At 45.2% G+C, this 13,591-nt stretch overlaps 1 protein-coding gene across 1 annotated transcript in view; it reads right to left on the reverse strand.

Moving 5' to 3' along the window:
* LOC113883524 (beta-glucuronidase-like) overlaps positions 1-13,591 on the reverse strand; it is a 32,528-nt gene that overhangs the window by 3,988 nt on the left and 14,949 nt on the right. Inside the window, 4 exon segments of the mRNA XM_027527313.1 lie at positions 7,323-7,458; positions 9,227-9,403; positions 10,995-11,079; positions 13,132-13,278. Of these exon segments, the coding sequence (XP_027383114.1) occupies positions 7,323-7,458; positions 9,227-9,403; positions 10,995-11,079; positions 13,132-13,278 (545 nt within the window).

A 13,591-nucleotide genomic window follows, 5' to 3' on the forward strand; every position in this document is an offset into this window, starting at 1 on the left:
AAAATAAAAGGGAAGTCTCACACATGTGCTCTGATCAGCTGAGTGTCTGGTTACTTGCTTGTTAGGCTCAAGGCTGTGACCCTCCCAACTTTAAAAAAAAAGAGCAAAATGGCTCTATGAGGCGGCCTTAAAATAGCTGTGAAAAGAAAAGAAGCAAAAAACAAAGGAGAAAAGGAAAGATATACCCCTTTGAATGGAGAGTTCCAAAGAATAGCAAGGAGAGATAAGGAAGCCTTCCTCAATGATCAGTGCAAAGAAATAGAAGAAAACAATATAATTGGAAAGACCAGAGATCTCTTCAAGAAAATTAGAGATACCAAGGGAACATTTAAAATGCTAAAATAGACTAATACCAATAAACTTATGCTTATAATATTTAAAATTAGAAAATTGTAGGCAAAATATATTTCATTAACCAAGCTAGAATTTAAGAGGGAAAAAAGCAAGAGTCCAATTGTCTTGAGTATATTTATAGGCAAAAAGTGTATTTTTAAGTGAAGTATATATGCAAGCATCTCAGTAAAGTCTTCCTCAGAATAAGGAAAATACTAGGGGAGCTCTTATATTCTTACATTCAATCATTTCCTCTCTTTACTACTTTTATATTCCTGAATGTTTTAGTCATGATCTTAGAGCTTTGGTAGATTTTCCATGATGAAAGAGATTGTTTCAGTAAAATTTATCATATGCTTTTTATGTATTGAGATTATGTGATTTTTTTTCTTTCATGCTATTAATGTGATGTATCACATTGACTGATGTGCATAAATTGAATCATCCCTGCATCCTGAATGTAAATTCCACTTGATTCATGTGAATGGTCCTTTTAATATGCTACTGACTTTGGTTTGCTGGTCTTTTTTTTTTTTTTGGTTGCACTGGGTCTTAGTTGCAGCATGCGAGATCTTTTTAGTTGCCTCATGTGGGATCTAGTTCCCTGACCAGGGATCAAACCCAGGCCCTCTGCATTAGGAGCTCAGTCTTACCCACTGGACCACCAGGGAAGTTCCGGTTTGCTAGTATTTTATTGACAGTTTTTGCATCGATATTGATCAGAGTATTGACCTGTAGTTTTCTGGTACTGTCTTTCTTTTTGCTTTGGTATCAGGGTCATGCTGGCTTCATAAGATGAGTCTGGCCTCGTCACATATTTTGGAAGACCTTGGGGAAGATTGGTACAAAGGTAACCATTTTAAAGAGTACACTCAGTGACATGTAGTGCACTTGCAGTGTTGCGCATCCGTCACCTCATCTAGTGGCAGAACATTTTGATTACCACAAAGGAGGTACTGTACTCATTAAGCAACTTATATGCAGAGTACATGATGAGAAACGCTGGGCTGGAAGAAGCACAAGCTGGAATCAAGATTGCCGGGAGAAATATCAATAAGCTCAGATATGCAGATGACACCACCCTTATGGCAGAAAGTGAAGAGGAACTAAAAAGCCTCTTGGTGAAAGTGAAAGAGGAGAGTGAAAAAGTTGGCGTAAAGCTCAACATTCAGAAAACGAAGATCATGGCATCTGGTCCCATCACTTCATAGGAAATAGATGGGGAAACAGTGGAAACAGTGGCAGACTTTATTTTTTTGGGCTCCAAAATCACTGCAGATGGTGACTGCAGCCATGAAATTAAAAGACACTTACTCCTTGGAAGGAAAGTTATGACCAACCTAGATAGCATATTCAAAAGCAGAGACATCACTTTGCCAACAAAGGTCCATCTAGTCAAGGCTATGGTTTTTCCAGTGGTCATGTATGGATGTGAGAGTTGGACTGTGAAGAAGGCTGAGCGCCGAAGAATTGATGCTTTTGAACTGTGGTGTTGGAGAAGACTCTTGAGAGTCCCTTGGACTGCAAGCAGATCCAACCAGTCCATTCTGAAGGAAATCAGTCCTGGGATTTCTTTGGAAGGACTGATGCTAAAGCTGAGACTCCAGTACTTTGGCCACCTCATGTGAAGTGTTGACTCATTGGAAAAGACTCTGATGCTGGGAGGGATTGGGGGCAGGAGGAGAAGGGGACGGCAGAGGATGAGATGGCTGGATGGCATCACTGACTCGATGGACATGAGTCTGAGTGAACTCCGAGAGTTGGTGATGGACAGGGAGGCCTGGCGTGCTGCAATTCATGGGGTCGCAAAGAGTCGGACATGACTGAGCCACTGAACTGAACTGAACTGAACTGAGTGGGTTTATTATGTTTCAATGAATGAATGCATATTTAAATAATTTCTCAGTTTGTAACTTCTAATACAGTAAATACCAAAATATCAAATACAGATATAACCCACATAAACAAAGCCTTTTAGGGGTATTCAATAATTATTAAAAGTATAAAGGGGTTCTCCTATCAAAAAGTTTGAAAATCAGTGCTTTTGACCAGTTCCCCCCCCCAAAAAAAAAACCCAAATCACAAATCAGACAAAATTTTTTAAATGGGTGAGATAAAGTAGAAATAGAACAAACAATCCTAATGTCTTTGTGGAATCAGAAGAGACCCTGAATAGCCAAAGCAATCTTGAGAAAGAAGAACAAAGCTGGAGGCATCACAGTCTTTGACTTTAAACTATACAAAAAGCTACAGCAATCAAATCAGTATGGCAGTTGCATAAAAAGAGACACACAGATCAATGAAACAGAACAGAGGGCCCAGAAATAAACCCACATATGTATGGCCAATTAATTTATGATAAAAGAGCCAAGAATATACAATGGGGAAAGAATAGTCTCTTCAGTAAATGATGTTGGGAAAACTGGACAACCGCATCGAAAGAATGAAACTAGACCACTATATACACCACACATAAAAATTAACTCAAAATGCATTAAAGACGTGAATGTAAGAACCGAAGCCAGAAACTCTAGAAGAAAACATATGTAGTAAGTTCCCTGACATTAGTCCTGGCAATGATTTTTTGGATTTAACACCAAAAGCAAAGGCAATGAAAGCAAAAATAAACAAGTGGGACTCCGTTAAACTAAGCAGCTGCTTCTGGGCAAAAAAAAAACATCAAAAAAATAAAATGAAAAGGCAACCTACTGAATGGGAGAAAATATTTCCAAATCATGTATCTGATGAGGACTTAATACCCAAAATACATAAAGAACTCATACAGTGCAATAGCAAAAAAATCAAACAATCTGATTGTTTCAATGGGCAGAGGAACTCTAAGTAGACATTTTTCCAAAGAAGACACAGTTGGCCAATAGGTATTTGAAGGTGTTCAACATCACTAGTCATAGGGAAATGCAAATCAAAACCACAGTGAGATATCACCTCACACCTGTTAGAATGGCTACAAAAAGACAAGAAATGAGTGTTGGTAAAGATGTGGAGAAGAGAACACTTGCTGGTGGGAGTGCTTTTTGGTGTAGCCACTATGGAAAACAGTATGGAGCTTTCTTAAGCAACTAAAAATAGAACCACCACATGATCTGGCAGTTCTACGACTGGGTATTTATCTGAAGAAAACAAAAACACTAACTGAAAAGACAGTACCCTTATCCTCACTGTAGTGTTATTTACAACAGCCAAGACATGGAAACAAACTAAAACGTCCATCAGCAGGTGAATGGGTAAAGAAAACGTGGCATGTAACAGGTTATTCAACCATAAAAAAGAAGGGAAGTTTGCTGTGTGTAACACCATGGATAGAATTTCAGGGCCTTATGCTAAATGAAACAAGTCAGAAAAAGATAGAGACTGTATGATCTCACTTATATGTGAGATCTAAAACAACAAATAACAAATGAACAAAAAAACTGAGTTCATGGATATAGAGAATAGATTGGTGGTTGCCTCAGGGAGGGAGTGAGCAAAATTGGTGAAGGGAGTCAAAAGGTACAAATTTCCAGTTATAAAATGAATAAACCCTGAGGGTGTAATGTACAGTATGCTGGCTACAGTTAAGAATATTGTATATTTAAAAGTAGCTAGGTAAGTGGCTCTTCAAAGTTCTCATCACAAGAAAAAAAATGTTGTGTACCTGTGTACGGTGATGGTTGTTAACTGGACTTATTATGGTGATCGTTTTGCAATATATGCAAATATCAAGTCAATGCATTGTACACCTAAAATGATATCTCAATTCTACCTCAATAAAAGAAATAATATACCGTTCAATAAATTATATTTTTAATTTATTTTAAAATAAATTATATTTTTTAAAGATTCCATGGCTGTAACTTTTTTTAAAATAAGAAATTAACACATGTTGGTGAGGATGTGGAGATTTGGGAACCCTTGTTTACTGCTGGTGGATAAAAAGGTGCAGTCACTGAGGAAAACAATTTGTTAGTTCCTCAAAAAGTGAAACATGTTACGATAGCCAGGACATGGAAGCAACCTAGTTGTCCATCAGCAGACGAATGGATCAGAAAGCTGTGGTACATATACACAATGGAATATTACTCAGCTATTAAAAAGAATGCATTTGAATCAGTTCTAATGAGGTGGATGAAACCAGAGCCTATTATACAGAGTGAAGTAAGTCAGAAAGAAAAACACCAATATAGTATATTAACACGTATATATAGAATTTAGAAAGATAGTAACGATGACCCTATATGTGAGGCAGCAAAAGAGACACAGATGTAAAGAACAGTTTTTTGGACTCTGTGGGAGAAGGCAAGGGTGGGATGATTTGAGAGAATAGCATTGAAACATGTATATTATCATATGTGAAACAGATCGCCAGTCCAGGTACGACGCATGAGACAGGGTGCTCAGGGCTGGTGCACTGGGATGACCCTGAGGGATGGGATGGGGAGGGAGGTGGGGGGAAGGGTTCAGGATGGGGAACATATGTACACCCATGGCTGATTCATGTGACTGTATGGCAAAAACCACCACAATATTGTAATTAGCCTCCAATTAAAATAAATTTTAAAAAAAGTTTAAAAATGTGAAACATGGAATTACCATATGATTCAGCAATTCCATTCCTAGGTATATACCCCAAATATTTGAAAACAGGTATTCAAGCAAGTACAAGTACTTGTTTACAACAGCACCATTCACAATAGCCAAAAGGTAAAAACAACTCAATACTCAAAACATGCTATATCCATACAAAGGAATGAAGTGCTAATACATGCTACAACACAGATGAGGCTTGAATAATTATGCTAAGTGAAAAATGCCAGACACAAAAGATCACATCCAAATGAGAATTTCAGGACAGACAGATCCATAGAGACAGAAAGTAGGCTAGTGGTTGCCAGAGGCTAGGGGAGGGGGGTAGTGAGGAGTGACAGCTTCAGTTCAGTTCAGTTCAGTCACTCAGTCGTGTCCCACTCTTTGCAACCCCATGAATCGCAGCACGCCAGGCCTCCCTGTCCATCACCAACTCCCGGAGTTCACTCAGACTCTCGTCCATCGAGTCAGTGATGCCATCCAGCCATCTCATCCTCTGTCGTCCCCTTCTCCTCCTGCCCCCAATCCCTCCCAGCATCAGAGTCTTTTCCAATGAGTCAGCACTTCACATGAAGTGGCCAAAGTACTGGAGTTTCAGCTTTAGCATCAGTCCTTCCAAAGAAATCCCAGGGCTGATCTCCTTCACAATGGACTGGTTGGATCTCCTTGCAGTCCAAGGAACTCTCAAGTCTTCTCCAACACCACAGTTCAAAAGCATCAATATGCTATCTAGGTTGGTCATAACTTTCCTTCCAAGGAGTAAGCGTCTTTTAATTTCATGGCTGCAGTCACCATCTGCAGTGATTTTGGACCCCCCAAAATAAAGTCTGACACTGTTTCCACTGTTTCCCCATCTATTTCCCATGAAGTGATGGGACCAGATGCCATGATCTTCCTTTTCTGAATGTTGAGCTTTAAGCCAACTTTTTCACTTTCCTCTTTCACCTTCATCAAGAGGCTTTTTAGTTCCTCTTCACTTTCTGCCATAAGGGTGGTGTCATCTGCATATCTGAGCTTATTGATATTTCTCCCGGCAATCTTGATTCCAGCTTGTGCTTCTTCCAGCCCAGCGTTTCTCATCATGTACTCTGCATATAAGTTAAATAAGCAGGCAATATACAGCCTTGACGTACTCCTTTTCCTATTTGGAACCAGTCTGTTGTTCCATGTCCAGTTCTAACCATTGCTTCCTGACCTGCATACAGATTTCTCAAGAGGCAGGTCAGGTGGTCTGGTATTCCCACCTCTTTCAGAATTTTCCACAGTTTATTGTGATCCACACAGTCAAAGGCATTGGCATATAAAGCAGAAATAGATGTTTTTCTGTAACTCTCTTGCTTTTTTGATGATCCAATGGATGTTGGCAATTTGATCTCTGGTTCCTCTGCTTTTTCTAAAACCAGCTTGAACAACTGGAAGTTCACGGTTCACGTATTGCTGACGCCTGGCTTGGAGAATTTTGAGCATTACTTTACTAGCATGTGAGATGAGTGACTGCTTCAGTTCAGTTCAATTCATAGTGAAGGCTTGTGTTCTCTTTCTTTTTCCTCTTTCACTCTTACCATTCTGATTTTCTTTCTTTTTTATCTTTTTTTGGCCATGCTGCGTGGCATGAGGAATCTTAGTTCTCTGACCAGTTCAAACCCATGCTCCCTGAATTGGGAGTGCAGTCTTAACCACTGGACCACCAGGAAGCACTCCCCCCCATTCTGATTTTTAACTGAACTTTAACCTTCCAAAAACTTGTCTTTGCCCAAAAGTAATAAAACGTAGTTCCCACTGTTATCAGTTCTTCCCTACCTTCCCCAGCTTGCTCTCCTCAATTTACAATATATCAAGAAGCTAGTAACCTAGAGGGGTAAAAAGATACAGGAAACGTTCATTTGGAAGTTTCTCATTGTTCTCACTTGAGAAAGTACAGACCATGTTCACTCTGAAAGCTTTTAAACACTCCTACATTCAAAACCATTTGATGATACTTATCTGTATTTGGTGAACCTGTCTTTCATAAGCAAATCATATAAAACAGACTGAAATGTCTTAGGTTTCTCAGGCTTTGTACCTTACCCTAGAATCACGAGTGTATCCCAGTAAATCCAATTCAAGATCCACTTTTTCCTCACACTGTTGTGAAACACAGAGGAGAGCTGGCCACCTCTGCCTTGAGACGGATGCCTCTCCCATTTACTTCAGAAACTGATTTGCATTACTTGCAGCACACAAGTAATCAGCTGCTTGCTCAACACAACTGACTTTATCCTAGGAAATCCTCTGTGTAGCCTGCTTTGATGATATCAGCCTTCCCCTGCTTGTTTCCGGGGTTCTTAGAACCAAATGTCCTGAACTAACACACCCACCAGAAACAATGAGAAGGGATACATCCCATGCATCCAAATGCCACTTACACTGGTTAGTCATGAAATCGGCAAAATTCCAGATGAGCTCGCCAACCACATATTCTTTGCGTTTTTGGTCCAGAACCGCATGATACTGCTGGGGCAGGCCTTTCTGGTACTCTTCACTGAACATCAGTGGTGGATCCTGGAATTCAAGGCAGAGACAGAAGTTAGGAGTCACAACCAGTAAAACTGTAAACATTAGATAAAAATAAAGACCCATGTATTGACGACCCAAATATCTGTCCTTGTGGTGGGCTACAGTGCCTGCAGGACTTGCTGATACTGGTGGAGGGCCAAGCTAGTGTGTGATATAACCCAGGGTTAAAAAAAAAAAAAAGGATTAAAAAAAAACCCCTTAATTAGTAACTGCTTCATTAATAAACAGGATATATATATATATATATATATATATATATATATATTTTTTTTTGGCCATACTGAGCGGCTGGTGGAATCCTAGTTCCTCAACCAGGAATTGAACCTGGACCCTCAGCAGTGAAAGTGCAAGTTCTAGCCACTGGACAACTAGGGAATTCCCATTAAAGAGAATTTAATATTTGCTTTACTTTTTTCCACCTCTATTCCCCACTGCAGTCTTACAACTGAACTACACTAGGAATAAAAGTACGTCTCTGGATAATAAATTTAAAACCCAAGGCTGAAGTAGCTGCCAATGCATAATTTGAGCACTGGCGTGACTCAGCTTTAACTTCACACCAATTCCCCTGTATCTCATCTAGGTAAGGAGCTGCTGTTTAGCCCATTGACTATTCAACAAATCATTATTTAGCATCTGCTTATATGCCAGGCATTAGGGACAAAGTAACAAACTAGAAAGATAGGGTCCCTGTCCTCATGGGCTTTACAATCTGGCAAGACACAAGCTCGAAGTGTAACAAGGGTGAATTGGGAGCATGTAGTGTGTGGGGGGCGGGTAGGAGGAGGTTAGTAGGGGGCGCAGACGGAGGCGGGGGCCACAGAAAGCTTCACTGAAGTTGAGACCTGTCAGGCGAGGAGGGGAAAAGCAGAGGCCACATCTATGGACTCAGCCTCCGGAGAAGAGCTCACGTCTGTCATGTGCTAAGATATAATGATCTTTGAGGTGTTCTTAGAGCTTAAGGTCTGCGTTTTCATCTCATGGGAATTTGTGGGGGGTGCTGGGTCTTTGACGCATGAGGATGCAGCACTGCAGTCATCTTACAAGAGAACCAACCCCTGTTGGCTTTGGTCCTCCTTCCCAACGAGGATTAAAACGTTATTATACAAGACACACTGCAGATACCACTGTGGAGTGCTTAGGAAGCCAAGAGAAACACAATTTAATCTCCCTCCTGGAGCCCCCGGTCTGGTCAAGGAGAGAACGAAAGAGAGCATGACAGCTCACGGTGTTCCTCTGCCCAGCTAGGTGGGGTCCTCCTCCCCAAAGAGTGGACACCTGAGCTGAAGCATGACCGCTGAGTCAAGTTCCATCAGCTGGGGTTATGGAGCTAAGAAGGGCTTCCTGGGCAGAAGGAAGAGGCCAGGCCAGCACAGGAGCCACCAAACAGAACAGACTAGGATCTGGGACTGAAGGCCTGGGAGAGGGCAGAGGACGCGGACAGCCCTGAGCACAGATTACGGCTTCATCCTGTGGGGTCAGGGAAAGCCAGGGACAGGACAAGGCTTGGATTTGTTCCAGGGACCACTTGGGCAGCTTGTGGGAGGCTATCTGAGGACCACGCACATGGAACAGAGGCTGAGTCCGGGCCGGCCGTGTGGAGAGGCAGCTTAGGGAAAGCCTGGTTAGCTGTGGGAGGTGGCCAGGACAAGGGAGGGACGGGGAAAGAGGCAGATCTCTAGTCTGGGGCCGTGATGACTGACATCACTGTCCGAGAGAGGGAAAAAATAACTCCCATCTTCGATGCACTTACCTCATGAAACCCTTCAATGGCATCTGCTCCGTACTCACTCTGAATCATCAGCTTCTGATAGGCCTTATACAAGTTCTCGAACTGGGTTGCCAGCTGCAGCTGAATCACCTCCATGTGCCCATAGTCGTGGTACCAGGAGTAGTAACTGTTCACACAGATGATGTCCACGTACGGCGCCTGCAAGAGCATGGGGAGAGGCCACCAACCAGGAGAGTGGAGGACTCACACTCGGAGTGCTTCTGGCAGAGGAAGTAAGGAGTGAGTGCGGAAAGTGCGTTAGATGCGCACGTGTAGGAAATAATAGTCAGAAGGGACCTGAATGGAGCGAGTGAAGGGAGCAAGCCTCTCGTTCTGGGCCGGCACCCCTGACCTGGCTGCAGCTGGGCTCTGGGGAGGGCGATGAGAGGCAGAGCTGGCCCCAGGGAGCCCATCCAGACTGGACTTCCTTCAACCCTAGGTGGTGCTCCTGTCACTAGTCATCCCCTTGGCCCAACTGAGGGCCGAAGGCAGTTTTCCCCTCACAGAGCCTCCCAAGTCCCCTTTATGAGCTACTGTCATGGGCCCTGAAGAGATTGGACAGTTCCCTCCTGGGAGGGCAGCCCGGGTTGGGGGCAGCACCGCCGGGAATCTGAGCAATGTGCTGCTCGGTGGACCCCAAAGCTCACCTGAACGCACGCTCGCCTGCAGAGTCTGTACTGGGACCCACGCGGTCCATCTCTCCCAGGGGGCTGCAGCACCCTTCTGAGCTTGGGGCGGAAAGATGCCGCTGGGAAGCAGTACCTCTGTGTGGGCACGTGACCACACTCACACATCCCAGTGGGTGAGCCTGGCAACCTTCTGGGGGACCAGCACAGGCTCCCCTGCCCACTAGAGCAGGAAGGCATGCCACTGAGACTTTGAGACGCCCAGGTCGCCTGTGCCCTGCTGGTGTTCCACCACAGTCGTGTTCCTTTGAAGGGATGGCCCCGGATCACTAGGGCTGCAAACCGTCGGTTCCACGTGAAAACGACAGTGCTCACACTTACACGTGAACACAGTGCTTTCTTATCCGCTCTTTCTCGAGAGGATTTCGCTTTCTGGAGCACTTCTTAGTACTGGTCTCAGTTCCCTAGTGAGGCATCTTCTTGCTCCTGTTTTATAGCTTTTGCGCAACAACTCAACACAGTTTCTGAGGGGCTGCTGTGCCCAGGGACTATGAGAAGAGCCATGGGGTCCAACCGGCTGGGTGAGCCTCTCCCTTCAATTTTCAGTCCCCCTGACACTGGATCTCAGCAGTGGTTCCCAAAGCCGAATGATGCCTGGAATCACTGAGGAGTTTTTTAAAAACTCAGATTCCTATCCTGGACATTATAAATCAGAATCACAAAATCCGGACCTCTGTACTTTCAAAAAGCTTCCCTTTGTGGCTCCAATGATCAGCCAAGTTGGAGAAACACAAGTCAATGATGACTTTAAGCTCCCTTAAACCTCTGCCCCTTTCTGAGCATATTAAACTTGGGGGCATAAAATTAAATCAAAGTGCAGAGAAATCGATGAGTTGAGAATGAACTGAGAAGGAATTTGACCTCCCTATGCCTGACCTCCTTAGCGTCAAGAAGCTACACTGCCTGGCAAATCACTCCCTGGCAGCTCTCTTTAACCCAAAGAGCGTCTATGGAAATGGTCAGACTGGCTGCTCGTGGTCCCTCCCAGCAGCTCATGTCAGCAAGCATCAGGGCAGGACAAGAGGACAGGCAGAAGGAAGATGTGCAGAGACCCCCAGGCTCACCCCCAGGTCTGCTTCATAGTTGGTGTTGGTCACAAAGGTCACGGGCCGGGAGGGGTCCAGGGTTTTAGTGTGGGCAATCAGTGTCCTGTTCACGGAGGGCAGAAGACACGGTGCCGTCAGTCAGGGGAGGGCCTCAGGTTCCCCTCCTGAACCTCTCCTTCCCATCTTCCCAGACAGAACACCCCCAAGACAGGGCTCTCCTCCCTGCCTTCTAGGGCATTTCAGGTAAGCAAACGTGCTCCTCGAGACATCATGTTCCCTGACATCATTCTCTCTTCCTCCCTCCCCAGATCTTAGCCCCCTACCCGTCCACCAAAGGGGGCCATCCTCAAGAGAGGAGAGGCACAGCTGAGATCTTTGAGCTGGGCGCTGCCAAAAGCAAGTTTCCTCATCTCCGACAAAACTAGGATGTTGTGCAGGTTAGGATGAGTATTAATGTAACACATCACTAGGGAGTGTGTCCTGGGAGGCAAGCTGTGCACTGGGCACTCACTAGAGACTTAAATACATGTATTGGCTTGGCCAGAAAGTTCATTCGAGTTTTTGAACAATGTTATGAAAAAACCCAAATGAACTTTTTGCCCAACCCGACCTCCAGCTGTGTGTCCAGAGCTCGTCTTTGCCCAGGAAGGTCCACTACTCAGAGCCTCCATCCAGGACAGGGGGATGCAGGCAGTGTCTCCTAGGGAGTATTTCCATGGCCTCTGCTGCCTCCGCAGTAAGTGAAATCATTCCCCATGCCCAGCTATGCTAAAATTGCAGGATGGCAAGAAAGAGAAGAAACCAAGGACCACGCCAGGAGGCTGGCCCACTGTGGGGAGATGGCCCCTCTCTGAGGTTTCTGCCCAGGACAATGCCTGGGGGGTGGCGGAAGATACTGGTATGCAGTGAACGGACAATGAACTTCAGGTGACCTGGTCCTGTCTAACAACGTAACTTTAGAATAGTCAGAATATGCACGTCTTTGAAAATCTGTTTATAATTATATGCCTAGGTAAGTCGGCTTTATAAAGTTTAAATCCCCTTTACAGGTGAACTCAAAAGCATTGCAAAGTGGTTTTGTGCAGTTCTAACATGTACTAAATTTCCCAGGAATGGGGACAGCATAAATATCAAGGGAAGACACAGGTGGCTTAGTGGTAAAGAACCCGCCTGCTAAGTGGAAGACGCAGGTTGATCCCTGGGTCAGGAAGATCCCCTGGAGAAGGAAATGGCAACCCACTCCAGTATTCTTGCCTGGGAAATCCCAAGGACAGAGGAGCCTGGTGGGCTACAGCCCATGAGGTCGCAAAGAGTCGGACACGACTTAAGGACTAAACAATAACAGCAGGGCTTGGTTTTGACTGGAGCTCTGTCGGCCATTGCTCAGTGCCTCAGAAAAGGGCAGAACAGAGGGAAATGCTGCTCGCAGCACCACAGTTGCTGGCTATGCTTTCCAGCCCTATATCAGCTTCTGTAGCTCTGTTTTCAGGGAGTTTCCCAGAAGGTGCAAGCGCCTGACCCATTCAATGGCCCTTCTGGAGAGTCAGGTCACAGATTTATGTATTCTTTGACAACTGTCTCTTCCTTATGTCAGTCAGGCCACGTCACTATCTTTTTTCTTTAATTTGAAGTTTTATGTAGCAGCAGGTAGGCTCCCCACTCCAGTAGTCTTGCCTGGAAAATCCCATGGACGGAGCAGCCTGGTAGGCTGCAGTCCATGGGGTCGCAGGAGTCGGACACGACTGAGCGACTTCACTTTCACTTTTCACTTTCATGCATTGGAGAAGGAAATGGCAACCCACTCCATGTTCTTGCCTGAGGAATCCCAGGGACAGAGGAGCCTAGTGGGCTGCTGTCTATGGGGTCGCACAGAGTCGGACACGACTGAAGCGACTTAGCAGCAGCAGCAGCAGGTAGGTTAACTCTGCATTTCATTTCAGGTGTGACAAGGAGACACTCGTCTGAAATCATAATCTGGGTGGGTGAGTATCTTGTCCCCTGAATTGACCAGGGATGGATGCACCTGGGCTGGAAGCAGCCCACACCCACTGCCAGGCCCACTGACACTCTCCCATGGCTGCCAGGCAAGGCTGAGCTGGGCCAGCAGGCTGCGGTCTCAACGGGGACCCGGACCAGGCAAGGCAGGAGCACTCACTTGAAGTAGTAACCAGCCGGTTTCAGGAAGGAAGCGGGCTCATTGGCCAAGGACCACATTACAACGGCCGGGTGATTCTTGTCCCTGCGGATCATTTCCTCCATCACCTCCAGGTGGTGTTGCAGAGACACGTTGCTGAAGCTCTCGCTGCAGGCCAGGGGAGGAGAGGGAACAGGTCAGTCTGATTTTCTTTCCCTCTAGTAGAAACTCTGGGCTTCCCTGATGACTCAGTGGTAAACAACCCGCCTCCCAACGTAGGAAACACAAGTTCGATCCTTGGGTCGGGAAGATCCCCTGAAGAAGGAAAATGGCAACCCACTCTGGTATTCTGGCCTGGAGAATCCCATAGATAGAGGAGTCTGATGGGCTACAGTCCATAGGGTCCCAGAGTCAGACATGACTGAGCGACAGCATGCACGCACAGGCTGTGGAACTGGGGGTGTCGCCCAGTGCAGGCAGC

Source organism: Bos indicus x Bos taurus, chromosome 25, assembly GCF_003369695.1.
Source record: "Bos indicus x Bos taurus breed Angus x Brahman F1 hybrid chromosome 25, Bos_hybrid_MaternalHap_v2.0, whole genome shotgun sequence".
In the NCBI taxonomy this organism is placed as follows: Eukaryota; Metazoa; Chordata; class Mammalia; order Artiodactyla; family Bovidae; genus Bos; species Bos indicus x Bos taurus.